Consider the following 27,964-nt stretch of genomic DNA (forward strand, 5'->3'; position numbering starts at 1 on the left):
CCTTGTCCGACACAAGAGGGAGACGCATGCTTTCCAGGTGCTTTCCCTGCTTGCTGAAGACAAAGTGGTTCTCCTTGGACTTGGGGATTATAAAATGAAGCTGAACCTCTTCTCCTAACATTGAGGAGGAGAACGTAAATGCATGCAGGGTGGAGTCAGTCATCTGTATTGAAGAGAACAACAGGAGAAAATGGTCAACGCACTAATCAGATAAAGAGGCCACACACCAACACAAACATGTGGCACAGCAATTTCAACTGCATTTTGAAATGATGGAAGCAGCTGGAAACAAATGGAAAATATATTTTCCGATGGTAACTGAAGGTGGCTTTGTTATAGTCACATTTTCCCCTTATCCAGCAGAATTAATTAGGTATGCAGCTTGTCAGTCTAATAATATAATCACCTTCCTGTGGCCCAATTGTGCTCCTGCTGAAGTCAGCGTTAGAAATTGCTCACAAATGTACACAGAGCACTGGAAAATGAGTCAGGAAACAACCTACCCTATCAAAGTCTGCCCAGGACATTCAAAAACATATACACACATACATATATGAGAGAGAGAGAGAGAGAGAGAGAGAGAGAGAGTGTGTGTGAATGGCACAGGCCTATAAATGCTTCTTATAAACATATACCCTACAGAACATGTTTCTATCACAAAATATGTAAAAGGCCAAGCTTTCAGAAAATCTTTGGGATTCACATTACACAGGTATGTAAAATAGATTACCTTTAAATTACTGCCAGTTTCACAATATGATGAAACTTCAGAAAATCACAACAGGTCAGTATTGTAAACACCCCAACAGAACACATTATAATTTATATACAATATATCCACATATTCCAAGCTAGTCAGGGTGCAGTCAAGGGAACCCTTCCTACCTTGTAATCAACTAAAAATAATGAACTACATCAGTCTGCTACAAGTTGTCTGAAAAGCAAAGGAGTAAACCTAAAAGCACTTTCTGCAGAAAAGGCTTGGTGAGCTTCTTCCATTTTAAATTATGCCTCCCTGTTTAGCAATTGATGGCTTTAACTCATTCCTTAAACTGTTAGTCAGAACTGTTACAATAAAATGATCATCCGCATGAGTTAATATCCTTTTCATTCTTCATTTTAAATTCTCCATAAGTGTTTCACTTTCTCTCACGTTTCATTCAGCAAAGCACTTGAACATTTATTGAACTTTAAGTATGGGCTTAAGTCTCTCTGAAGTCCATGGGACTTAACCAATGCTTAATCATGTGCATACACTTTAAGCACATACTTAAGTGCTTTGCCAAATCAGGGCTGAAGTGAGGCCAGCTGAATGACTTCTCTTTATTGTGTGCCTAGTTTTGTGTGTGTAATTATCACAACAACTATATGTGCAATTCAGGCATGCACAAACTGGCATTTAGGTGCATGAATTTTATTTGCATAAGCAAATACCTGACTGAGCATACAGCTGCTTTGACTGCAGGCACACAGCAGGTGGCATGACTTAGGTAAATTAGACAGGCACGTAGACCTTTTGTTGTATCAATAATGTTTTTTCTCTTCTCATATGGTTTATTCCTACTGTTATGATTAACCAATATTTTGTTTTGAAAAGGCTGTCTGGTCACTCTATTCACCACAGACTCCCACAGGGAAGAACTGTAAGTGCCAAGCTCAGATACATCTGTTGAATAACTTCAGTTGATCCACAGGGGGCTGTAACCTAGGGCCTGGTCTGAAAGCAGGAGAATCACATGATTCTACTGCAGGAAAGGTTAAGGCCCAAGGCTTAATACCTGTGGGAGTGCACTCTGAAAGACCACAGAGGGGTTAAAGGTGCAGCTAGTCCCATCACTGAGACACTAACCTGTGCTGCAGGATTAATATCCATGTACTGATGGCACTGCTCACAGTGGTGAAATGTATTATAAGCTGAATATTTGGTCAACATCATGGACACTGTCTCTCTTTTTCTGGGCTCCTCAACTTTGGTTTCTTTGCTTGCTTCTGTGTACAAAGAAGATAAATGACATGAATTTTAAAACAGCCAACAAACATGCAGATAAAATGTAATTCTGTAATCACTTTAGAGAAAAACTGAGCACATCTATAGTGTTTTGTAGGTTAGGCCTTTCCTGAGCATTATGCCCAGTCAAGCCAATGTAAAATCTCTTGTTCTAAGCAGGAAAATGGAACGAACTTTACTGACCTTGTTTTACTCTTGACAATTGTTCTGTGTACACTGGACTCATAGAACCATACTTGGTATCATGAACACTCAGGTCAAAAGTTATTTTACTGAAGATCTCAACGTCAGGCCAGTGGTCATTGCTAGACTGGGTGATCTCACTACTTTCTGTAGAATCTGGAATACATTTTGGGTAAGCAATGGAAGAGAGCATGTGAAATGTGTTTCTTTGATGTCTGTATGTTTGTGCAATTGAACAGGGATTCAAAAATGGAAGAAGTTTCTATGTCAAACATACAAACAAAAACTAAAATATTAACTCAGACTAAGCCATTTCAAAAAAATGAAAATTCCTTGGAAACTAAGCAGGTCTGAATCTCAATGTCAAAGCTTTCATTCCTTTCACCCACCAGAATTTCTAAAGTACCTATCCCTACGGCATCTAGGTTTTGAATAAGGATGACAAAAATGAAGAGTGGTCTCTGTCCAAGAGATATAGTTAATTCTCCAGCCTCTCTTTGATTTAGTCATCAGCTTCTATCTTTCCTTCTCATGTAATCAGGGGACAACCATGCCCCAAAATCTCCAAACCATTGGGCATTACAATTTTTTTTAAACTCAATTATACCAGTTTCTGAGCAGAATCAAACCTTACTCTGTTGAGTGGTTAGTAGAGAACTACACTTTTGAGTGCTGGTACATTGGTGTTAAGGCTTACACGTCAGGAGACACCCAAGGGGATGTCCCATAACCACAACTTTGTTTGTTATTCACTACATAAATTAATATCCTAAATAGAACTTGTTTCTTTAAATAGGTTCATACTTCCGCAGTCTAGTTCCTACAATATGAAAATTATTAATGGATTTGTGTCACCTGATAGTCAACAGAAATTACCATTTTTTCCCCCAACACAAAACTTGTAAACTCATGACGTTACGCAACCTCTCCTAGGAATTTGGTATCTAATTTATAACAAAATCCATCAACAATAGCAAAGTTGCAGAGGAAAAAGCTGCATTATTTAATTGAGCTTGATTGCTTAAAAGAAAACAAAGACAGAGAATGAAGGAAAGAAAGAAAAATACTTTAAAAAACAGTAGGTATAGACATAATAGACAGATCCAGCCTCTTCATGACTTTGATCTATTTTGCCTTTGCAATGTTGTCCAGATGTAGCTTTTCTACATAAAGAAGTGTTCAGCTGATCCATTTAAAATTATATCTAGCATAATAAAAGAGAAGAGTATGTTTAGAGACCTGCCGGAAATCTAGCTACATATTAACATACAAGTTAAAATGACACACCAGTAACACGGTAATGCCAGTTTTAATGTACAAAATGCCTTTATGCTCCCAAGAAACTGTAGTTTTATTTTATGCAGTGTTGTCGTAGCCATTACATTGGTCCTGGGATATTAGAGAGATAAGGTAGGTGAAGCAGTACCTTTTATTGAACCATCTTCTGCTGACCTAAAGAAGAGCTCTGTGTAAGCCTGAAAACTTGTCTCTCTCACCAACAGGAGCTGGTCCAATAAAAGATATTACCTCACCCACCATGTCTCTCTAATTTTCTTTTCATAGAATTGTAGAACTGTGGAACTGGAAGGGATCTCTAGAGATCCAGTCCCCTACAATCAAGGCAGAACTAAGTATTCTCTAGACCATCCGTGACAGGTGTTTGTCTACTCGAACCTGCTCTTTAAAATCTCCAATGACAGAGATTCCACAACTTCCCTAGGCAATTTATTCCAGTGCTTAACTATCCTGACAGTTAGGAAGTTTTTCCTAATGTCCAGTCTAAACCGCCCTTGCTACAATTTAAGCCCATTGCTTCCGTCCTATCCTCAGAGGTTAAGAAGAACAATTTTTCTCCCTCCTCCTTTTAACAACCTTTTATGTACACGAAAACTGTTATGTCCCCTCTCAGTCTTCTCTTCTCCAAACTAAACAAACAATTTTTTCAATCTTTCCTCATAGGCCATGTTTTCTAGACCTTTAATCATTTTTGTTGCTCCTCTTTGAACTTTTTCCAGTTGATCCATATCTTTCCTAAAATGTGGTGCCCAGAACTGGACACAATACTCCATTTGAAGCTTAATCAGCATGAAGTAGAGCAGAAGAAATACTTCTTTTGTCTTGTTTACAACACTTCTGCTAACACAGTGGTCATCAACCGGTAGATCGTGATCTCCGGCCGCTAAAAGTCCAGCAGCACAGCGGGTTTAAGGCAGGCTCCCTGCCTGCCCCAGCCCCACACTGCTCCCAGAAGCAGCTAGCACACCCAAGGCCCCTGGATGGGGCAGCAGGGATCTCCACACCCTGCCACTGCCTGCAAGCACTGCCCCTGCAGTTCCCACTGGCTGGGAACAGAGAACTGAACGAGGGTAGAGAGAGCGAGTGACGGAGGGAGGGGGGATGGAGTAAGCTGGGCAGGGCCTCGGGGAAAGGGTGGGGTAGGTCCTGGGTTGCACTTAAATTCAAAAAGTTATCTAGTGCGTAAAAAGGTTGGAGATCACTGTGCTAACACATCCCAGAATGATGTTTGGGTTTTTTGCAATAGTGTTACACTGTTGACTGATCCCTGAGAGACCCCACTTGATATGCCCTTCTAGCTTGACTGTGAACCACTGATAACTACTCTCTGGGAATGGTTTTCCAACCAGTTATGCACCCACCTTATAGCAGCTCCATTCTATTTTATTAAAGAGAATTTATGCACATGAGGTACTGAGAACTACTACTTAGTACTTACTAGCATTAATCTCTTCTTCATCATACACATCTACCTCCAGTAATCTGATCAGCATGCGAAAGAGAATCCTAAGGAACTGCAAATAAGAGCCAGTTTTTCCCACCTGAAGCAAAAATACAAAACAAAACAAAACCAACCCTCAGAAAATTTAGTATTAAAGCTGGGTTACATTTTAGACAGATGTGTGTTGGGTTTTTTCCTCCTGTTTTGCTATTCCAGTCCTGGGCCAATTCTGATAAGACACTGCCAAACAGGAATACATGCCAACCTATAGCATTAATACACCATCAACAGTGGGACAAATTCTCCTCTCATTTACACTGTCGCAATCCCGCTGACTTCAATGGGATAGCAGTTAACCATTTCTCTATTTGATCCTTTTAACGTAGCTTTATGCCAGCCATGGCTTGTGAGCAGATATGAAAGCATCTTTTAGAGGATAATTCCAAATGCATGCCCTGGAAAGCAGTCTTGGGAACCACTGCTGCTTGTGTCTTGACTTTTAAAGACTAAAACAATGTCCTCGGTTTCTAGCTAACTTTGGCTCTCTTCACCTTCCCTAAAACTCTATACTAACATGACTAGCTAAGATGGGGACAGCTCTCTTACCTGTGGGGGTCCTGTCAGAAGCAGCCGTCGCGGGTGAAAACTCCTTAAGCCTGCACTTTCGCTCTGATTGTTGTAATCTACATGGTGTTGCCTGGCTGTGGTCCATTGCCTGTAGTACAGAGACTGCTCCTCACCGTTCATGTCTTTGGGAAGCAAAGGTCTCAAAGAGCTCAACCAAGACACATCAGCATGAGGCAGAAGAGAAGACGAGGAAGGCAAGTGCCCACTTTTCTGTGAGCCAAGGAGACAATAGGCAGCTTTAGACATGATGACAATGCGTGGCAATGCTGCATGCAGGGTCTTGCACTCCTTGACAGACTGGCTGGGCCACCGGAATGTCCGGGCTACAGATGAAGATGATAATTTAGAAGTGGTGCTGCTTGCCATCTGGTTACCCAGAGAGTCGCACTCTTGTTTTAAGGTCTCTCCAGCAGTGGATCTTGGATAAGTACCTTCATCGACTGAACTAACTGCCACATTCTGAAAGTTAAGGGACACTGGTTGCTTCTGAGATTTGTCTACAGCACTGGAGGAGCTCACGCCATTTTCAGCTATTGAACCTGGTGGAATAAAGCAGGAAATAAACAAACAAACAAACAACCCATTGAGACTGCTTAGCAAATACAAACTAAGGTGTGAATGCTGTCTGATGCAACTTTAAGATTGCAAATATTTCTGTTCAGCAAACGCTACGGTGCCTAGAAATCCTCTACCGGTTGAAGTTCATGTAACTCTACTGAAGTCAATAGAATTACAGGGTTATGCCTCAGCTGAAGGATCTGGACCTATATATCTTCACCATAACCAAGGGAAAAAAAACCTTCTACCAAGTCAAAGGTATCAGTAGCACTGCCTTCTTAACACCAGAATACATTCTCTCCTATGGGCCGTGTTCACATTTTGGGACTAGAAAAGGTAAGTCAGCCTTAAAGTTAGCATATGTGGGGAAGACAATAGTTGGCAAAGGCCCCACTCAACAGACTAAAGGCAGGAAAACTGATAGGGAGAGGGAGGGAGAAGGGGATGACAGTAGAAGGACACATGGTAGGGAGGGTTGAGATTTTGCCCTGGGAAAAGTTTCTAAATTTCACCCAGTAAAACGATTCTTTGGAGTGCCTCCCCTAGCTGGGTTGAGGCCTCTGGCCACACCCAGTTACCTCCACAGGGTTGGCCCAGTTCAGGCCTGAGCCTCTTAGTCCTTGGAGTGGGCGTCACCCTTACCTACTTTGTTAAGGGTGGGTAAAAGCAAAAGTTCAGACTCAGAACAAGTCCCTCCTGGGATCAACGAAAAGCAAAAACGGCTATTGGAGCTTTACTGGAGTCTTTACGGGCAGGTAGCCAGGTCAGTTTCTCCCTAACCGGGCTTACCTCTGGGTTCATTGGACTCCTCACAGAGCTCAGGAATCTCTAGCATGGAAGTTCCTTTTTCTGCTTCAGGAGCCACTCCCTTCTCAGGGCTTCCCTCTTGCTGACTGCACCTTCCTCCTTTTAAAGCCTTGTTCCCTACCATGCATGATTTGGTAGGGCCAGAGGGGTGGGGTTACCTTAGCACAGAGCCTGCCTAGCCCCTTGCCTGTCAGTGCAGGGTTTATACTCAGCATCACATATCCATCACCCAAACTGTAAGAGGGAAGGATCCCTGTACCTTATGCCTATATTCAGGGCCAGCTCTAAATGTTCTGATGCTCTAAACAAGCAAATGTCCATCCTTTGTAGCACACAGCTACTTCCTCAGAGTTATTGAACACTGTGATATTCCTAATATTGTACACTGGTAATTTTATTTATTTGGATGTTTAAGATCTTCAGATTCCCCCAAAGCTCAAGGTGTAGTGACAAGTAAAATTATACTTAAAATAATCACAACTGGCTCACAAGGCTACATTAACTGAACTTCCCAACCTAGTCCCTTCCCCTCACCCTAGTCAGGGAAAGCCTGGGAGAACAGAGAGGGGCCTTTCAGTGTGATGTGGCATGAGACTTGAAATTCTCAGGTATGTAAGATGTTGCAAACCATGTCTTTATTCTCTAATCTGAAATCAAACATAGCTAATCGCTGACATTTTACTTGATGCTTCAATGTTTGTGTTCAAATTCTTACAAAATGTAGGTCAAGCATTATGCTCCAGAGCAACTCTAAAAGCAATGACTGACCTGAGGTTCCAGTGACCGCACTGCTGTTACTCTGAGGTCTCTCCAAGTCTATCAACAGTTCATCAGAGTCATTCTCACTAATATTAGCCTTCTCGTGCTCCTTCTCACTCAGGTCAAGAGCTACAATAGACCCTCGAATTGCCCCCTTTGAGACATAGCAGCATGCCAGACCTACTTCTTGCTCTAAGGCAGTGCGAGTTAAATAGCTTGAGTCAATAAGTCGGAGGTCGCAGTATTTCAATGACCTAGAGAAACAAACCCAAGAAAGATGATGTTTTATATTTTCTGGCCTTCGAAGAGTCACTCTCAGTATTAATTGTAAACAGCTTATACAATGTCTATTTGCAATTCCATTAATCACTGGAAATATAATTAGTTTAAAATACTCAGCACATGAGCTGTGTTCCTTGATACTTAGTACAGCTATTCAGTTCATTATACAATGTAGAACCTCCCACTAGTACTTTATCTTTCACAAAGCCATTTTTTCTTTTCACCAAGGAAAAACTTTACCAAAAAGAAAGTCTTCTAAAACAGCATCTTTCATGCAACATTAACAGCAAGATTGTTATTTCCAGTCAGAAGCTGAAAGTTTTACATTTGTTCTTACAAACATGTGACTGTTTTTCAGACATTTGCACTGTACAACAGTTCAAACAGTACCTAGGGAAAGTTTCTCCTAGGGTGTCCTTGCCAGTCAGGATAACAATACAAGGCAGGCCTTCTAAATCCTGATAGGTACGAGGGACCCAATCCTCCTGTTCATTTCCCCTCCAAGCCTGCAAAAAGAGAATATTAAATCAAGTCTGGGTTCCATTTTTTAAACTTTAATTTTAACTCAGTACTGTGGGTCCTATTTTTGTTCTCTGCACATTATTCATTATATCAACATCCAACAGGGGGGACAATCTAAGAGCAATTGTGAATTTTGCATAGTAGCCAACTGCCAGCAAAACAATAAAAGCATAACCAAGGGCATGTTACTGAGTTAGTAAAGTATACCTGGGTGTGGCATCTGTCCTAGATTTCTTTTTTGAACAGACACAAGATGTCTGAAAGCAGTTTATGGCCAAGGGGAATAATTTCCCCTATTGTATGAAAAAGGATTCAGAACTACTTCAATTTTTGCTTTACTCTTCTACTTAAGGGAACAGAAGTACACTGAAGGCTTGTCTATACAAACAAACACTACAGTGTTACAGCTGCAGCCACTGTGCTGCTTTAGCATGGACACTACCTATGCTGATGGGAGGGGTTCTCCCATCAGCGTAAGTAATCCACCTCTCCAAGATATGGGATGCAGGTCGACAAAAATTATTCTGTCAACCTAGCACTGTCTACACTCGGTCAGCATTTTCTTTTATACACCCCTAAGAGACGTAGCTATGCCAATATAAGTTCCCCTAAGGGGTAAATCTTAGATTTTATGCATGGACTCCGGGGCAAAGAATCCTCACATGTGGATCACTTCATGGCTGAGCCTTCTGGGCTTCACACTCTCCCCTCCACAGAGTGAAATGGCTGGTAGTTTCAGCCCCAGCTCCGCCCATCCCCCAATCCCTGTGTGAAATGGGGCACAATGATCCCCGCAGAGCATAGCTCTGTTATGTGTATTGGGTGCAGCCTCCCAGGATCTCGCTTCACATCATGCAGCAGAAGCTTGTTGGTTCTGCTGCATACTGTGTGCCCTGAACCTCTTGAGAATGGAGGCCAGATGTGGCCATATAGGCTTTACAACTTTAAAGCAACGGTTTAAATGGAAGCCAGGCCAAAAGTAAAACCTAGCATAAAGTTTTTATAATCTAGTGGGTGTATATTGTCTGGATAGTAACTAGTTATTGTTTATAGAGAGAGGTGGAGAAAATCCACTGTGTCACCACCAAAGAAGGTTCTACAACAGAAGGGTTTTTTTAAGGTTCTACAACAGAAGTTTACAGATATTAGTTCTCAAGCTGTATTTCCACAAGTGATGCTGTTTGCTCATGTACAGAGCCATCTTGGTATAAGGTGCACTGATATATAAAGGATGAAATCGCTGTATTAAAATAAAAAGAAAAACATATACAAGGCATACTAATTTCAGCATCTATTATTTATTACAAGTCAAAGGCAACTGCTTTAACGGGAAGAGAAAAAGAACTATTCTGCCTCTGCAAATGCTGAAATCACAGTATAACATTTAAGTGCAAAAGTGAAGGCTAAAATCTAGCTCCTATTGCCAATATGCTATGGGTACCATTTGAGAAAATTGATAACTTAGATCAGTTAGATCACTGGTCAGTCAGACAAGGTTATCAGCTAGGAACCTCTGCACCAGTGTGTCTTCTCTTCATAAACACTAGCTGGAGACTCAAAATGTTCTTTTCTGGATGATTTTAAAGATGAAGGTCTTTCTCACTGTGGAAGGACAAATGAAAATTAAGCCTTGATGCTTTGGAATCAATACTTATTAATACTGCAGAATATTATTAAAGCGTTTCCTGCATCTTCTTAATGATGGATGAAGAATCAACTCTGAATGAGATATTTATAACTTGGCCTTGCAAATCTTCATGGAAATTTACCAGCTGAGGCACAAAATCTGCTTTGCTGACTGAACCAGGAATACGATTAAAAAAACCCAAAAAACAAAAATCAAACCAGTAATATTGTAATTGCTCATAAAAAAAAGGATTCTACTCCTGGAACTAGGGGGCTGGCAGAAATCTGCAAGGCTGATATTAATTTACATAGATGTATCTTAAGAGGGCACCTAGTTATACGCAAGCTCTGTGGAACAAGGAGGATGTTCTGTATAGCAAGGAGGAACTTTTCAATGACATTTTCCACCCAGCTTTTCTCTATTCTCCTTCTGTATATGATATTTGCTCTCTCTCTTCCTTCACAAATGTCATGTATTATGAGTAATTTCTTCTCAGGCAAAAAGAACAGGCTTAAAAAGGAAACACTCTATAGTAGATCAATGACTCAGTATGGTGTCCTGCTTTTTAAAATTTTCCACTGTGTAAAACCTATGATTAATGTTTTTCCCCTCAGGGTTAGGAGTAGCACATCTCTTCTACTCTAGTTCTATTTACTTTCCCTATCCCATCAGCCTGCTGCTTTTGGCACCCTCTGTGCACCATATTTTTGGGAACAATACAAATTGTTCTGACTACTTACCCACCTCTCTGTATTAGCTCAGTTAGCAGGTTCAATGGCAGAAATGTACTGTCCTATTCAGCAGGATTCAAAGATGTACAGAGCAAGGTGATGTATTTACCCTGTAGCACATAACCAACTTTGGAGGTTTCTGAGAAAGTGCAGGAAAGAACACTGGAAAAACTGGGACCAGAGGAAGGAAAGCAACACCATCTGGATCAAAAACCTCACCGACAAGATCAAATCCAGTGGGTTTATGTCTTTGGGCTTTGTTTGTTTTGTTTCCTTCCAAGGTGAGGAATCAAAGAGCAGACCAAGTCACTGAGGCTAGGACTGAAAAGTCATATAAGTAGTAACTAGAGTAGCACCAGATCATCAGCACACAGCTACTGCCAATCCTGTGCTGCGCTGCTAAGCACTGGTACCTTGATGCTTAGGGGAAGGACAGAGTTAACTCCAAGCTGGTGCCACTAAAAGATACTCCACAAATTGGTCCTTCCTGGTCCCATTGAAGTCAATGGCAAAGCTCATATTGATTTTGATGAAGCCAGGATTTCACTCATAGTTCTTAAAAGAGGAAACTCAATATCCCAAAGCTGCTCTCTCATTCATCCAAAAAAAGATAAGAAAAAGGGGAGGTTACTTAACTGTTCTGTAACCAGAGATCTTCAAGATGCATGGTCCCTATCTATATTCCACTCTGGGTACACATGTGCACCATGTGCCTGAGATCAGTTTTCAGCAGTGTTCATTGGTCCACACCTGCGCCACTCACCTCTTCATGTTCTGATTTGAGGGCATAAAGAACAACATGAACCAATCACCTCTCCAGTTCCTACCGCAAATCAAGTCATGATCTCAAGCAGAGGGGAAGGAGGGCAGGTAGTGCAATACAGATAAGGACCACAATCTCAAAGAACTCTGGTTACAGAACAGGTAAATAACATCCCTTTCTTCTTCAAGCGCTGGTCCCTGTATGGGTTTTACTCTGGGTGTCTGATGAACAGTATCTATTGTTAGGTTTCAGAGTAGCAGCCGTGTTAGTCTATATCTGCAAAAAGAAAAGGTACTTGTGGCACCTTAGAGACTAACAAATTTATTTGAGCATAAGCTTTCGTAAGCTACAGCTCACTTCATCGAATGCATTCAGTGTTTATATACACAGAGAACATGAAACAATGGGTGTTACCATACACACTGTAACTAGAGTGATCCGGTAAGGTGAGCTATTATCAGCAGGAGAGCCGGGGGGAGGGGGGCGGAGGGTTGGGGAGGAGGGGAGAAAACCTTTTGTAGTGATAATCAAGGTGGGCCATTTCCAGCAGTTGACAAGAATGTCTGAGGAACAGTGGGGGAAGGGGGAGAATAAACATGGGGAAATGGTTTTACTTTGTGTAATGACCCATTCTCTCCCAGTTTTTATTCAAGCCTAAGTTAATTGTATCCAGTTTGCAAATTAATTCCAATTCAGCAGTCTCTCATTGGAGTCTGTTTTTTTGTTGAAGAGTTGCCACTTTTAGGTCTGTAATCGAGTAACCAAAGAGACTGAAGTGTCCTCTGACTGGTTTTTTAATGTTATAATTCTTAACGTCTGATTTGTGTCCATTTATTCTTTTACGTAGAGACTGTCCAGTTTGACCAATGTACATGGCAGAGGGCCATTGCTGACACATGATGGCATATATCACATTGGTAGATGTGCAGGTGAACGAGCCTCTGATAGTGTGGCTGATGTGATTAGGCCCTATGTTGGTGTCCCCTGAATAGATATGTAGACACAGTTGGCAATGGGCTTTGTTGCAAGGATAGGTTCCTGGGTTAGTGGTTCTGTTGTGTGGTTGCTGATGAATATGGAAGTCAGTGCGAGCACAAGTTGGAAACAGACAATTAGAGCGGTACCCAGACAAGCGTCCGCTGCCGAGGCCTGAACTATGGCATAACATCTGGAAAAGGTATGCATCAAGTTCCATGCAACAGTTTTGCAGATTTTGCCAACAGGAACATCTTTCAACGAGGCTATTAGAGCTCACTCCACCAGAGCCCAGACAGCTTGCACACCTTGTGGTGGTCTAGTATTGGCTGCAATCTCGCAGCACAGCAAGATGCATCCAGAGATCCATTTAGAGAGCTTTTGGGATGATACCGCTACCATTCTCATCCATTCTGCTAACAAATAACCTCAGTAATTATCTGAATGATTTTGCTCTATGCAGACAGAAAGCCACTGCTCTGCAGACATCTGTCTTAATTAGAAGTGTGTAGTTTTAGAAAGAAGGTAGGTAAGTTAATGGTTTGAGTGAGGAGAATGTCCAAAATGGCTCTGAGTATAAATTTAGGATGCAGTCTCAATGTGATGCTATCTTTGTGTAAGACCATGTATGGTTGATCTGCCATAAGAGCTCCTAGTTCTCCACCAAAAGACAAACTTTTATGGAGAGATGGCATAGTAAGCAGGTTGCCAATGGTTCAAAGAGAGCTTTTGTAAGCACTGATAAAACAAAATTAAAGGTCCCACATTGGAGTTGGTTTTGCTTACAGATGGAAATGTCTGAAGGAAGCCTTTGTGAAAGTGGATCATTACAGGATGGGCAAAAATGGAGCAGTTATCAATCAGGGTTGATAGCTGACAAGAAAACATGTATTGAGAGTCCTGTGGTCTTCAGGGATAGAAAGTAGTCCAGGATACCAAATATGTCTGATTCTGCTGGAAAAGGGTGGTGATTATGAGCCCAGATAAAAAATCATTTCCACTTGACTGCACAACGTTTTCTAGTAGACTCCTTTCTACTATTGTTGAGAATAGCCAAGATATCTCTCCAACATGCACTCTCGAGACTTGATGCCCATCCAAATAGGCTGACAGCTATAATAAGCCTGGACTGAATTGACTGATTCTGCCTTTGTGCTGTGTCAAAAGGTCTGGGAAGATCTGGAAGGTGATGTTTGGATGAGCCGACAACTGAGGAGACTCGGAAACCAACAGTACCTGGGCCACTTGGGAGCGATCTGTATCATGCATGCCTTGTCCTGCCAGATTTTCCTCAGGACTTCAAGTAATAAGGGGATGGTGGAAAGGTGTACATTGATTGCCTAATCAGGAAAACAGAAGCACATCTCCCATGGAGTTCAGACCCAAGGCCCTCCTAGAGCAGTAGTTCACACATTGTGTTCTTGTGGGACACCAACGATGGAATACTGTCTGTATCGCTGAGTTATGAAGCTCTTGAGAGAAGCATCTTTTGAAGCTCTCCCTTGGGGCACTGTGTACTCCCAGAATGTGACAGAGTTATCTTATGTTTAATACACCAGTTCCAGAGTTTTACATCTTCTACACAGAGAGGGGTGGATTGCTCCGCCCTGTTTGGTTATATAGAATACTGTGGCGAGAATGTATGAAGGGGAGAAACTGTCTGGAAGCCGCCCGGACTGCTCTCAGTTTGAGCTGGTTTATGTTCATTTTGGTTTCTTTTCTGACCATATCCCTTGCCTCAAGTGTTCACCCAGGTGTGCACCCCATCCAAACATGGAGGCATCTATGATGAGAGCCTTCTGTAGTAAAGTTGGAGAGAATGGGACTCTGTCACACCCTGTGCCCCACGTTCACCACTTTTATATGGTTATGATATAGTTTGTATATAGCATGCCTTGTGAGGTATCATTTGAAACTCAATCTTCTGAATATCATTGTCCTGTATCAACATTGCACATGGAGCTATTTGACATTTTACTATATGATTGTTACTGAAATATGCTCTAGTTCTGGGTGAGTAGACTGAGGGAAGCCAGACCTGTAGACAGTGAAGATGCAGTCTCGCGAATGGGGTTACATAAGTACATGACACCACGTGACCCAGGAAGATGAGAGGAGCAGATCTGCATCTGAGAGCTCTGTCTGAGTTGTGCAGCAAGTTGTTTGATAGCCTGGAAAGTGTCCTGTGGGAGGAATGCCTTGGTTGTGTTCGAGTCCACCGTCTCTCCTATAAAATCTGTGGACTAGACTGGCATCAAAGTGGACTTTTCAGTGTTTGTGCACACTCCTAGCAACTGCAGGAGGTTGATCAGGCCCTTTGTTGCTGACAGCGTCTCTTGGTAGAAATCCCCTGTTAGTAACTAGTTTTATGGGTAGAGGAAGACTGAAAACGGAAATAAGCTGCCACACCCAATGATCTAAAACGATATTTACAAGTTGAAAGAGAAGAAGAATCTTCAAGAACCCTGGAGAATTTCCATCTCAGATCACGCAGTGGTATGAAGGAACTGGAGAGGGGGTCGCTCTGCACCAGACTGCCCCATATGCCCTCAGATCAGAACAGGAGGAGGCAAATGGCGCAGGCATGGATCAGTGGACACTGCTGAAAAAATTTCCAGTCTCAGGTGCATGTGCGCATGTTTCCCCACAGGGGAATTCACATAGGGATCAGCACACTAAGAAGAACTGACAGCTCTTACTAGGGGCAGCCCCACAAGCAGCTGTCCCCACCACAAAATAAAGAAAAAAATGAACAGTGAGGAAACTAAAACAGACTTTAACCGCAATTTTGCTGCCCCAAGTATAAAACATAAAGGGGAAGGGTAGATCCACAGAGCCGTGCCCTAGGAATACTAGGCATTACATTTGCTAGTTATCCAACATATCTGCACAGCTGATCACCACCAGAGGGAAGATGAGTGGTGTGAGACAGCACTTATGCTGATGCCAGGAAGGTGACCCACCTTAACCCCTGCACATACAGTTCTCCTCAAGGATGGAGTAAAGAAAGCACTAGTCTCCACTGTGACCTGAGGCCTCCCAAGAGACAGGATCCTCTCCCTACCCCTTCCCCCCCCCCAACAGAAATGAGTGAGATATTGTGAAAGCACGGATATACATACCCTAGGGAACTTTCTTCAATCTCTGTTCTCCCTTTTCTTGCCTCCCCCCACTGCACAAACACCAGGGAAGCCAGAGTCTGGTGGGGGTGGGGGGAATAGAGACAACCATCAGAGTGGAGGACAAAGGGAGGAAAGAGAAGGTAACTGCTTCTTTTCGTTTCTTTATTAATCCTTCCCTTTTCTCCGTATGAAAATTTTAAGAGCAAAGTACCAAATATGAAGAGAGAAACAAAATGAAGTTGGAGAGAGGAAAAGTCAGCAAAGAACAAGAGAACTGAAGAGAAAAGAATGGTATTAGAAAGAAAAGGTATAAAATAATGATATTAAATATAGAAAAACAGAAAATGGGAAAACAGATACTGAAGAAGGCACATGAAAGATACACCAAGATGTAAAGGAGAAGGGGACAAGTGATGCTCCATTTGAAGAGACTGTGATATCAAAATGGCTAAAAGACTCATATGTGTTTGATTTTACATCAGTTGCAACAATGGACAAATTAGTGTAGGAGGAAAGTGGGGGAGGGGCAGCAACGCTTGGCTGTGAATGGGATGTGCTCCGGAGCTCTGCATTTATACACGTGGGGGAGACAGGGAAACACCCTCCATTTCTTATATCCCCAGCCAGGATAGGATATGTCTACATAGCAACTAGACACCTGAGACTGGCCCATGCCAGCTGACTTGGGCTGTGAGGCTGTTTCATTGCCCTGTAGATGTCTGGGTTCAGGCTGGAGCCCCGGCTCTAGGACCCTGTGAAGAGGGAAGGTCCCAGAGCTTGGGCTCCAGCCCAGGCCTGGAAGTCTGCACAGCAATGAAACAACTCCACAGCCCAAACCCCATAAGCCTGAGTCAGCTAGGATGGGCCAGCACCAGGTTTGTCTTTGCTGTGTAGACATATCCTTAAAGTTTGGAATGAATTAGAATTCGTGATTTGGAAGCAAAGGGAGGGAGTGCATGTTTACTGCCCGTATGCACGTTTCAGCGCTGGTATTGGGTTTTTCCAAGCACCTGACATGAAATAAGAAAACAAATTTGAGGCCCTGAAGTTTTGTTGGCTTCCAAAAACATTTCGTCTTCCACCATGTGGGAGAGGAGTGAGAAAGTCATTTGGAGGTTCTCAAGCCTGGTCTTTTCGTTCTCCACTTGACTGTGGTTCTCCACTCAGTTTAATACAACTACAAGGATTCCCTTAAGCATCAGCTGCCACATTAGCAGTTTTGATCTTGATTCCTACTGAGGCCCATGCGCTGCTGTGGCACACAGGGGCTACAAATGGCAACAGGCCAATGGAGAATTCGCATGACACAGGTTGTGTAGGATCGCTATTACAGGGTTTTAAAGGGGTGGAACCAGCCTCTAGGAAATACTCCTGGCATAAGGGTGTTCCCTGGGTGGCACTGAGCTACTGAAGCAGCTTTACATTGTCCCCATTGCAGCTTCTGGGAATGTATTGTGAAAGGTTAGGGTTGCAACCAGCATGAACTGCACTTCTGCTAATTTTTTCTCCGGAACAGTCCTTCAAGGAGGCTGTTGCAGCCAGGCCTAGGTTAAAGCAATCTCAGTGTTTAAAGTGCTCTTCCTGTGCCAAGAGCAACTTGGCTAGAATGGCAAATGTCGCCCTTAGGATCCAATTGTATATGGCTGTATATCACTGAATGTCTTGCAAAGTAAAACAAGTCAGAAGAAGAACCTTTGAGCTTAAAGCAGGGACTTGGACCAGATAACCCAGGAAATTCCTTTCCACTTTAATATCTACAATTCTATAAAAGGTAGTCACTCTCCAGTAGTTTCAATATGGGTGGTAAAGTCAGTGTGGGAGATAGACTTTGCTACTAGCATCATGCACTTGTAAATACGGAGTAGCTAAACAGTGTCATGCACTTACAAATACATACTAGCTAAAGAAATCAAGGTCCTAACCAATGTTTTTCGTGTAGTGCACATCAAGTTGCAAAGAGGCGGCCTTTGCCATGCAATGGACTGAGAAAAGAATTAATTCTATGTCTATCAGAATACTTTACCAGCTATAGGCAGGGTAGACAATGGTTGTAAGGACAGAGTTGTTGACAGATAAATGGACAGAACAGAATTAGTTCATTTGGTGGGATTTAAGCTTGGCTCTCAGAGAGTCAAGGAAGTAACCAATCTGGTTTTTAATGAAGATTGTTTCATACTGTTTGTTATTCAACTTGGAAAAGTTAGATAACATGCTATCTTTTACTTCTAGGACCAACAACAACTTAGTATTTTTTCCTGCACCTTAAAATGGTTATGATGACCGAAAGTAGACTACACCCACACAGAAAGAACTATACTAAATATGCCCCTTTTCCATGTAAGATCTAACACATATGTCCATAAATGTGTAGGTACACACAAGATTTTTACTAGAGCCCTGCAGTGGGACTGGGATCCCACGGGTCCTGTAGGACCAGCTGTCATAGTAGCGGAAGTGGGATAAAAATTCAACAAACTATGTGGGAGAGGGTGGGAGAAGATATTAAGTGGTGAGATGGGATTAAAAATTAGTCCCTTACAGGGCTACAACATCATTTACACAAGTTACAGTCTTGCACAGAAACATTTAATTCCTACTAACCTTTAATCGTGTCACAAAGTGCTTAGCAACAGTAAATTCTGAAGCTGGGTTCCCAAGAAGGATCTCAAAACGATACTGCAGACCTAATTTGTCTCTCACTTCTTGTAACCTCTCTCTCGCCAGCATTGCTAACTGCACGGAGGGAACTCTAATGATAAGCATATGGCCGCAACCATTCCTATTCTTTCCTGGTGCAGTGATGAGGTCATCCATTATGCTGAGTGTCTCAGGGGTGCTGTGGTCTCTGAGGGAGGCCATGGTTGTGAGAGCCATCAGAGCTTCAGAATACTGCTGAATAAGAAGGTAGCAGCGAATCACCATGCTGTGCAGCCTGGGGTACCTTCAAAGGATTACAGTTATATGTTGGTCAATAAATATGTTCAATAAAATCATTACACGAAAGTCACCTCAGACACAAGCAGGCCTGGATGGCAAGAAAAAGGAGCTCATTTTATGTGTAGTACATAAATACAGAAATCCTCAACCTCTATTAACAATTATGAGCTATAAGTGCATCATATTATTTTTATAGGCATATATGGCACGTACAACTATGGAAGAAGGTACAGTCTAATTCAAACACTGTTAATATCAGTACAAACACATATAGCACAGGCTGATGATCCAGTCTCACTTAATTGTCCACTTTTTTCCCCCCCTTTTATCAAGTTTTGTAGAAGAAGGGAGTTTTGGGGTGGGGTGGGGCAGATATAAACTTACACCACTCATCCAATTCATGAAAAGACTAGACTTGCCTATGTGGTAGTGCAGGAGCACACTTTGTTGGATCTCAGCCACGGGCAAACTAAGAGTTTGGCTTTCAAGCAAGACGGTAACAGTCTTTTTCTCATGTTGGAGCTAAATTCAGTGACTATAAATCCAAACAAGTAGGACCAAATACTAAGAAAAAGTGAAAACCTACGGAACTAAGTGAAAACCATCCTATGTCTAGTCATTTTAACAATCTACTACTATATTTAATAAACATGGAAATATAATAGGAGTAAAAGTTGGTTTGAACAATCACAAATGACAACATATACAGACAGCATGCTGCATGGATGAGATCAGCAGTGTTGAAAATGATAGTACTGCCTTATTTCCTGTGATTAGCTTTTCTTGTCTATATGTGACAACACATCCAGCCTCGACTCTGTGGAACTGGATTGCTTTGCTGCCTATAAGGGGATATGGAGCCATTGTGAGTTATAGTCAGGTCCTGGTCAGCACACACCAAAAGTTGTCACTGTAAAGAGGCTGTTCTGTGACCCACATGAAATTTGTTGAAATTCTCAGTTCATTTGCTAGTGGATGGTGTCCACATCTGGCAAACTTCTTTTCACTCTCTGCAGAGAAGCCACAGCATAGAAAATGAATTACCCACTCAGCCTTCTAGGTCAGGACTAAGGCAAAATGGTAAAACAGAATGGGCAAGCCTGGACCGCCACTGCTTATGCCGTATTGATTACTTGGATAAGCAGAGGACTTCAGTTTGTAAGGCTATCAATCTGACACCTTACATCATCATTAAATTCATTATGAAATTAAAAAATGGAACAAACCCCTGGAATTCCAGTATCAAGGGGCTGTCCAAATTCCAAAAGCACCATGTTTAAGCCTAAATAGACTGGTGCATTTTTGGAACTCTGTAACTGAAATGCCAAAAAAGTTGTAACATCTACATTTGGTTTATTCCAGGTTGTGCACATGTAAGAGTTGTGAGACAATGCTAACTTGAAGCAGGATCCATTATTCTAACTTCCTAGAGGATTACACTAGATAAAATTGAAAAATATGAAGAAAATATCTGTGTGAACGTTGACCCTTCTACCAAATACCTAGTGTTGCATATTGATCCGATTCCATTTATGACAGAGTAACTGAATGCCAACTATAAGTAGTACATGTTTGGACCAAATTTTCAATATTGGCCAGCTAAATTGCACTCACATTTGCATCTGTAAATTTTTGAGGCAAGAGGCAAAAGTGAGGCAGCCAGTTTTTAATATATGGCACTTAAAAGATACCCAGTTAACAAATTAAAGTGTTTGTTCAGAATGCTACCTAACCATTTCCTGACAACCAGGAGTGGTAGCCATGTTAGTCTGTATCAGCAAAAAGAACGAGGAATACCTGTGGCACCTTAGAGGCTAACAAATTTATTTGGGCATAAGCTTTCGTGGGCTAAAGCCCACTTCATCAGATGCATGCAGTGGAAAATACAGTAGGAAAATATATATACACACACACACACACACACGAAAAAATTGGTGTTACCATACCAACTCTAACGAGACTAATCAGTTAAGATGGGTTATTATCAACAGGAAAAAAAAACTTTTGTAGTGATAATCAGGATGGCCCATTTCCAACAGTTGGAAGAAGGTATGAGCAACAGTAGGGGAAAAATTAGCATGGGGAAATAGTTTTTACTTTGTGTAATGACCCATCCACTCCCAGTCTTTATTCAAGCCTAATTTAATGGTATCCAGTTTACAAATTAATTCCAATTCCAATTCTGCAGTTTCTTGTTGGAGTCTGTTTTTGAAGTTTTTTTGTTGGAGAATTGCGACATTTAGGTCTGTAATTGAGTGACCAGGAAGGTTGAAGTGTCCTCCGACTGGTTTTTGAATGTTATAATTCTTGACGTCTGATTTGTGTCCTTTTATTCTTTTGCGTAGAGAGTGTCTGGTTTGGCCAATGTACATGGCAGAGAAGCATTGCTGGCACATGACGACATATATCACATTGGTAGATGTGCAGGTGAATGAACCTCTTATGGTGTGGCAGATGTGATTCAGCCCTATGATGGTGTTCCTTCAATAGATATGGGGACAGAGTTGGCAATGGGCTTTGTTGCAAGGATAGGTTCCTGGATTAGTGTTTTTGTTGTGTGGTTGCTGGTATTTGCTTCAAGCTGGGGGGCTCGCTGTAAGCGAGGACTGGCCTGTCTCCCAAGATCTGTGATAGGTTGTACATCCTTGATGATGCGTTGGAGAGGTTTTAGTTGGGGGCTGAAGGCGACGGCTAGTGGCGTTCTGTTACTTTCTTTGTTGGGCCTGTCCTGTTGTAGGTGACTTCTGGGTACTCTTCTGGCTCTGTCAATCTGTTTTTTCACTTCAGCAGGTGTGTATTGTAGTTTTAAGAATGCTTGATAGAGATCTTGTAGGTGTTCGTCTCTGTCTGAGGGATTGGAGCAAATGCAGTTGTATCTTAGAGCTTGGCTGTAGACAATGGATCATGTGTTGTATCCTGGATGGAAGCTGGAGGCATGTAGGTAAGTATAGCAGTCAGCAGGTTTCCGGTATAGGGTGGTGTTTATGTGACCATCGCTTATTAGCACTGTAGTGTCCAGGAAATGGACCACTTGTGTGGATTGGTCTAAGCTGAGGTTGATGGTGGGATGGAAATTGTTGAAATCATGGTGGAATTCCTCAAGGGCTTCTTTTCCATGGGTCCAGATGATGAAGATGCCACCAATGTAGTGCAAGTAAAGTAGGGGCATTAGGAGACAAGAGCTAAGGAAGTGTTGTTCTAAGTCAGCCATAAAAATGTCAGCATACTGTGGGGCTATGCGGGTACCCATAGCAGTGCCGCTGACTTGTATATATTGTCCCCAAATGTGAAATAGTTGTGGGTGAGGACAAAGTCACAAAGTTCAGCCACCAGGTTTGCCGTGACATTATTGGGGACACTGTTCCTGATGGCTTGTAGTCCATCTTTGTGTGGAATGTTGGTGTAGAGGGCTTCTACATCCATAGTGGCCGGGATGGTGTTTTCTGGAACGCCACTGATGAATTGTAGTTTCCTCAGGAAGTCAGTGGTGTCTCGAAGATAGGTAGGAGTGCTGGTAGTGTAGGGCCTGAGGAGAGAGTCTACACAGCCAGACAATCCTGCTGTCAGGATGCCAATGCCTGAGATGATGGGGCATCCAGGATTTCCATGGATCTTGGGTAACAGATAAAATACCCCTGGTTGGAGTTCTAGGGGTGTGTCTGTGCAGATTTGTTCCTGTGCTTTTTCAGGGAGTTTCTTGAGCAAATGCTGTAGTTTCTTTTGGTAACTCTCAGTGGGATCAGAGGGTAATGGCTTGTAGAAAGTGGTGTTGGAGAGCTCTCTAGCAGCCTCTTGTTCATATTCCAACCTATTCATGATGACGACAGCACCTCCTTTGTCAGCCTTTTTGATTATGATGTCAGAGTTGTTCCTGAGGCCGTGGATGGCATTGTGATCTGCACGGCTGAGGTTATGGGGCAAGTGATGCTGCTTTTCCACAATTTCAGCCCGTGCATGTCAGCAGAAGCACTCTATGTAGAAGTCCAGTCTGTTGTTTCGACCTTTAGGAGGGGTCCACACAGATTCCTTCTTTTTGTAGTGTTGGTAGTTGCTAATTTTTCCCCTACCATTACTCACACCTTCTTGTCAACTGTTTGAAATGGGCCATCCTGATTATCATTACAAAAGTTTTTTTTCTCCTGCTGATAATAGCCCACCTATCCATCTTCCTACTGTATTTTCCACTGCATGCATCTGATGAAGTGGGCTTTAGCCCACAAAAGCTTATGCCCAAATAAATTTGTTAGTCTCTAAGGTACCACAAGTACTCCTCGTTCTTTTTGTAGTTACACTGTGACATTGTCTCTGTCCATTTATTATATGGCATGTAACCTTGGATCATGGTTAGGAACAATTCAAAACTCTTATTATTTACCTTTCTAAGAGTGTGTTCACCATTTTTTCAAAGTTTTCATCACATCTCAGCAGAGGACTTGTGATTCCCCATTGTAGAGATTTGCTGTATTCATTCAAGCCAAAATACAACTTCTCCTCACTGCCCATTTCCTCCTGTTCCAAACAAAGATACCACAAACATAATGAAAGTTAAAGACAATTTACATTTCTCCTGTATTATGAAACAAAGTATTTTTCCTGAGAAAATATCTTTGATTTTCATTCTTCCGAGTAATGACTTCTTCCATTGAAAACAAGATGTTAAATATTTGCTGCTAATTTAACATTTGATTAAGTTTGTTAGAGAGAGAGAGAGAGAGACACACACACACACAAATTTTTCCAGCACATTATTCCTAGTCTTAGCAGCAAACACTTGGGATTTAATATTATGGATTAAAAGAATATTCAGAATTATCATAATTAATGCTAATACAAATTTTGGAGGTGACATTAACCCTCATGAACAGGGCGTAAGCCAGTATTTATTAGAGGTCAGGATAAGACGAAATGAAGGGGAAGGTTATCCCACCTATATCTACTGGGGGAGTTCTTACACCTTCTCTGAAGGATCTGGTGCTGGCCAGTGTTAGAGACAGGATAATGGACTAGATGGGCCCTGGGCCTGATCCTGTATGGAAATTCCTGTGTTCCTATGGGATATGGGATGATTTACCTATTACAAAACAAGCTTAATCATGGGCTGCTGTCTTTTGTATTTCCCCCACCCCCCTTAAGGTGCTTTTAGTTTTAATTCTGGATGCAGTTCCTCCCAGTAGAGCTAATGTCAGGAAGTCTCCCTGATATAAGCATTAGTTACTAGCATTATGGTGATTGCCTGCATACAAGGGCAGGATACTAGGATGACATTAATAGTAAGTGCTAGCACCATAGTACCAAGACTATAGACTGGTTATGGGCAAAATCAGTTTGCTTTAAACTCACTCTATCATTGGCCTACTGATATTCAGGTCTAATAACTAAGGGCTTGCCTTCACGTACAGTGCTACAGATGCACCAGTGCAGCTGCACCACTCTAGGGCTTTACGAAGACACAACAACACTGCCAGGAAAGCTCCTCCAGTCAGCATAGTCAATCCACCTCCCGGAGAGGCGATAGCTATGTAGACAGGAGCTCTCCCATTGACATAGTACTGTCTACACTGAGGTTTAGGTTGGTTTTCTCACACCCCTAAGTGATGTATTTATACCAATATACGACCTGGCCTAAGAAATACATATTCTTAGCTTATATAGGTCTGTAATATTGGTGTTTTTCAAGTGACAGAATTATGTAATGAGTATACATGGAGCACTTACTGATGTAAATGCACTGCAGTTATTTCTCGTGCAATGCAGGTACAGTGTAATTAATGTATGGGAATTTGTCATTATGTACATGGATTCAGAAGAATAATAAAAGGGTACAGTGCAGTACACCTATAGTGTATAAGGCTCATCAAAATATTCATTCTTTTTATACCTAAAATTAGTTCAGGAGGTTCAACAAATTTCAAACTCGGAGTTTGCTCATCCCTGTAATAGACAAAGCTTTATCCGGTCAAAGGAAAACGTGCTATTTCTAAGTCTAAATGTCAGTGCCACCTCAGCCTCCAATGGTCCCAAGGAGAAAAGGGCTGGGATTCCACTGTAACTTCAGGTAGTCAACAATTTCCAGTGTGGAAAAGAGATTTCTCCACCGGTTTCTGTTTATACATCTGGGTTGCGCATTCTAGAATGTGGCAAATATAAGAGTACACTACAGCTCTCAGCTGAACAGTTACACACTCACCATATTGTCAAATTGTATCCAATGTACCTCGTTGCTAGAGCTTATTCTGGACTGCTGTGTTTGCAGGGCATAGGGGAAAGAGCTGACTTGAAGGACCAGGAGATTGAAAGCTTCAGTGACTTCTCTGCAGTTAATAACTCTATCAGCCAGTCCATGACTGGGTTCACCATGTGATAGAGAACTTGAGATGGCACTGTGGAAATAAAAACACACAGAAAGGCTTTATTGTCGCCTTCAGATTCAACTGGTAACATTAAAATCTCTAGATTTACAGAGAATCAAAAGCCCCAGGTCATCAGACTTTCTGAAAAGGAACAAGAGATGGTAAAACCAGCAAGGTGCTTTGCATAGAGAAGTCCAAGAGTGTGGGAGAAATAATGGAGCGAAGTCCCACACTGGGAAGCAACTAAATCAGCCTGCCAATTTAAAGGATCAGAACATAGAAAAAAGTTTAAAACAGGCTAAAAAGAGAAGAAAGCGTATCAGCTGGACTGGGCTGTTACATGAATGGGGAGAGGGGAGAGATGGGGGAGCAGGCACAAAAATTAACTGGATTGCTCAACCAGAAGCAGTCCTTATATAGGGGACTTTGAGGGCATAACATTTGTTTGATTTCCTGTCTCCACTTGCTGGTAGGTGGACATAACACTCACTTGTCTCAATAAACCTACAGGATACAGGAGAATTCCATATTTGGCACCACAATAAAACCATAATACTAATTTGGTTTTGAGAAAACAATAACAAGAATGCATTTTGTTTACTAAAATTCGACAGTCCAAATGTGTCCCAAAACCATACAAACGGTACCTGAATACTTGAGCAGTGAAACAAGGAGGAATATATTTTGGTTTCATGGGTCAAATTATCTCTGTCTTTACGTAAGTAAGAATTTTTGCTGATTCTTGCATGGAGCAAGGCAGTATAATGTATAGCCTTCATTTTCCAAAAGACGTGTGATGATGGGACTTCACATGGAGAGAAAGTCTCTGTGTTTTGTGCCACTCAGATTAAACATTGACACTTACCTTCCATGCTCATGATGCTTTATCACTATTTCGAATGTAAGTAACCACGGTTGTATTTAAAGGAAGAGAAAACAAATGACTCTCGTTATCTCTCTGTAGCAAATAGTTATTTTTTCTGTACTACTCAAATAAAAACAAAACAAAAATACTCAGGCTTAAACAACCTGACTAACTGGGAAGATCACAGTAAACTATTGTGCTTGCTAACACGGGGAAGGTTTGGGTATGTCAGGACCTTGGTATTGAACCCAGGCTCACTAGGTCCTTAAGCAGCAGCCTTAGCTGCTATACCACAGCGATGCCCTAAACAGGCTCCCACGACCAACAGCCTTCATACCAGAGGCCTACAGGAGTCACATCCCAAACCTCTGATTGGATGGACAGGCAGCACTCTCATTGTGTACCTGGACTATACAAAGGAAGACGAAGCTGTCTGAGCAATAGACTAGTGCCAACTGGTTGCTCACCAGACCACCTTGCCTTGTTTCACTTCCCCTGCTGCCTCAACACGTCATCTGATCTCACCTTCCCAGCACACTGACCCAGTCCCTTGGATTGTATTTTCCAGCTGCTGACCTGTCCAAGAACTCTGACCATTGCCCCACACTTCTTCTAATACAGATTGACCTGCTGGCTACCTGACCACCCATGCACACTGGACTACTGCTCTGGATTGCCCCCTAAACGTGCCGTGGCCACCGGGCATTACAGTAAGTGGTTTGTTTGTGCAGTGATGTACAGGTAGAAGAATGGAGACCAGTTTCCTCCCTGATGATCTCATTCGGTAGGGGGGAAAAAAAAACCTTGCCCTTTCCTTTGTTCTAGAGTACTGGTTTGTGGCTACAGGTGGGATCGGGGGAAGGAAGATTATCATTTTCTCTTCTACTCTGCTCAGTTACAGATGGGAAAGAAATGGGACTGGGAAAGACATGAGAAGTTGGATGAGAATGGCTATGCAGAGGAAAGGGAGAAGGATGAAAGAGGGAACCCTAGGAGCATTCTTGCTAGGGATTGAAAAGTCTAAAGTTGACCTCACCGTAAATCTTAAAATGAATCTGAATTATAGTTTTAAGAAATATCTAGGACGGACAAAGATGATGACTTCTGTTATGAATTTTTAAATGCCTGGGGCATAAGGAGACATCAGGCTGAGATCATAATTTTGATTTATTAAAAATCCTGAGTAATAATATATAGTAGAATAAATTTTGCCTTGTTATGGTGAAGCACTTACCTTGTTAAATCAATGTGGGCATTGTCGTGAACCAGCACAAACAAGGTGTATGGATTCTGCTTCACCCGTCTCATAAAAACTTCAAACTTAGTTTGGATCTCATTATCTAGCCGTACTACATATTTCTCAGCTCTTTGATAGGCTGTCCCATTCTCTTCTAGGCCCAAGTCAACAAGAACACCTTCCAAAAAGAAAAAAAGGAAAATTCCTTTGCCTTTATCTACAAATAAGGCCTTGTCTACACTACAAAGTTTTGTCAAAAAAGTTGCCTTTTGTCAACAGAAGAGTGGAGATATGTACACACTACAGTGCTACTTTTGCCAACAAAACTCTCCTGTTTTGCCGACAATATAAAACCACCTTGACGAGAGGCATAGAGCTTTTTGTGGGAAAGTCATATTGACCTACTGGCAGATTTCCCATGGGTTTTGTGAGAAGAGCTACAAACAGGACATGGTGCAATGCTGAGCAAAGATAAAAGAGCTGAAGCAGACGTACTAGAAGGCAAGAGAGGCAAACCATCACTCCGGTGCTGCGCCCAAGAGCTGCCACTTTTATCAGGAGCTGGACGCCATCCTCGGTGGTGATCCTACATCCACCACAAAGGACACTTCAGAGAGGCTGGAGGCTGCGGACAGTGGACCTAACCCCGAGGACAAAGTTGTGGATGAGGAGGTGGAGTTGGAGGACATTGTGGAGCCCACGAAAGGGTCATGCAGTCTTGTGGTGAGTCAGGAACTCTTTTCCACTCCGGAGGGGTCTAGCCCACCCCAGCACTACATATCCGGTCAGCATGATGCAGGAGAGGAGACCCCTGGTAAGTGATCTTTTTGAGTTGATGCTGCTTCATTATAGGATATACAGCTGTCCTTTGTGC

General features: G+C 42.1%; 1 protein-coding gene across 1 annotated transcript in view; it reads right to left on the reverse strand.

The window, feature by feature from the left end:
- GREB1L (GREB1 like retinoic acid receptor coactivator) overlaps positions 1-27,964 on the reverse strand; it is a 221,187-nt gene that overhangs the window by 24,226 nt on the left and 168,997 nt on the right. The window contains exons 18-28 of the mRNA XM_084619690.1: positions 27,088-27,268; positions 24,826-25,018; positions 23,014-23,147; positions 18,303-18,642; positions 8,352-8,467; positions 7,689-7,933; positions 5,535-6,094; positions 4,926-5,028; positions 2,192-2,347; positions 1,850-1,989; positions 2-163 (exon numbers count right to left, since the gene is read on the reverse strand). Coding sequence (XP_084475816.1) covers positions 2-163; positions 1,850-1,989; positions 2,192-2,347; positions 4,926-5,028; positions 5,535-6,094; positions 7,689-7,933; positions 8,352-8,467; positions 18,303-18,642; positions 23,014-23,147; positions 24,826-25,018; positions 27,088-27,268 — 2,330 coding nt within the window. The remainder of the gene's footprint in view (position 1; positions 164-1,849; positions 1,990-2,191; positions 2,348-4,925; positions 5,029-5,534; positions 6,095-7,688; positions 7,934-8,351; positions 8,468-18,302; positions 18,643-23,013; positions 23,148-24,825; positions 25,019-27,087; positions 27,269-27,964) is intronic.

This window comes from Lepidochelys olivacea (genome assembly GCF_965140295.1).
Source record: "Lepidochelys olivacea isolate rLepOli2 genome assembly, chromosome: 2".
NCBI lineage: Eukaryota > Metazoa > Chordata > Testudines > Cheloniidae > Lepidochelys > Lepidochelys olivacea.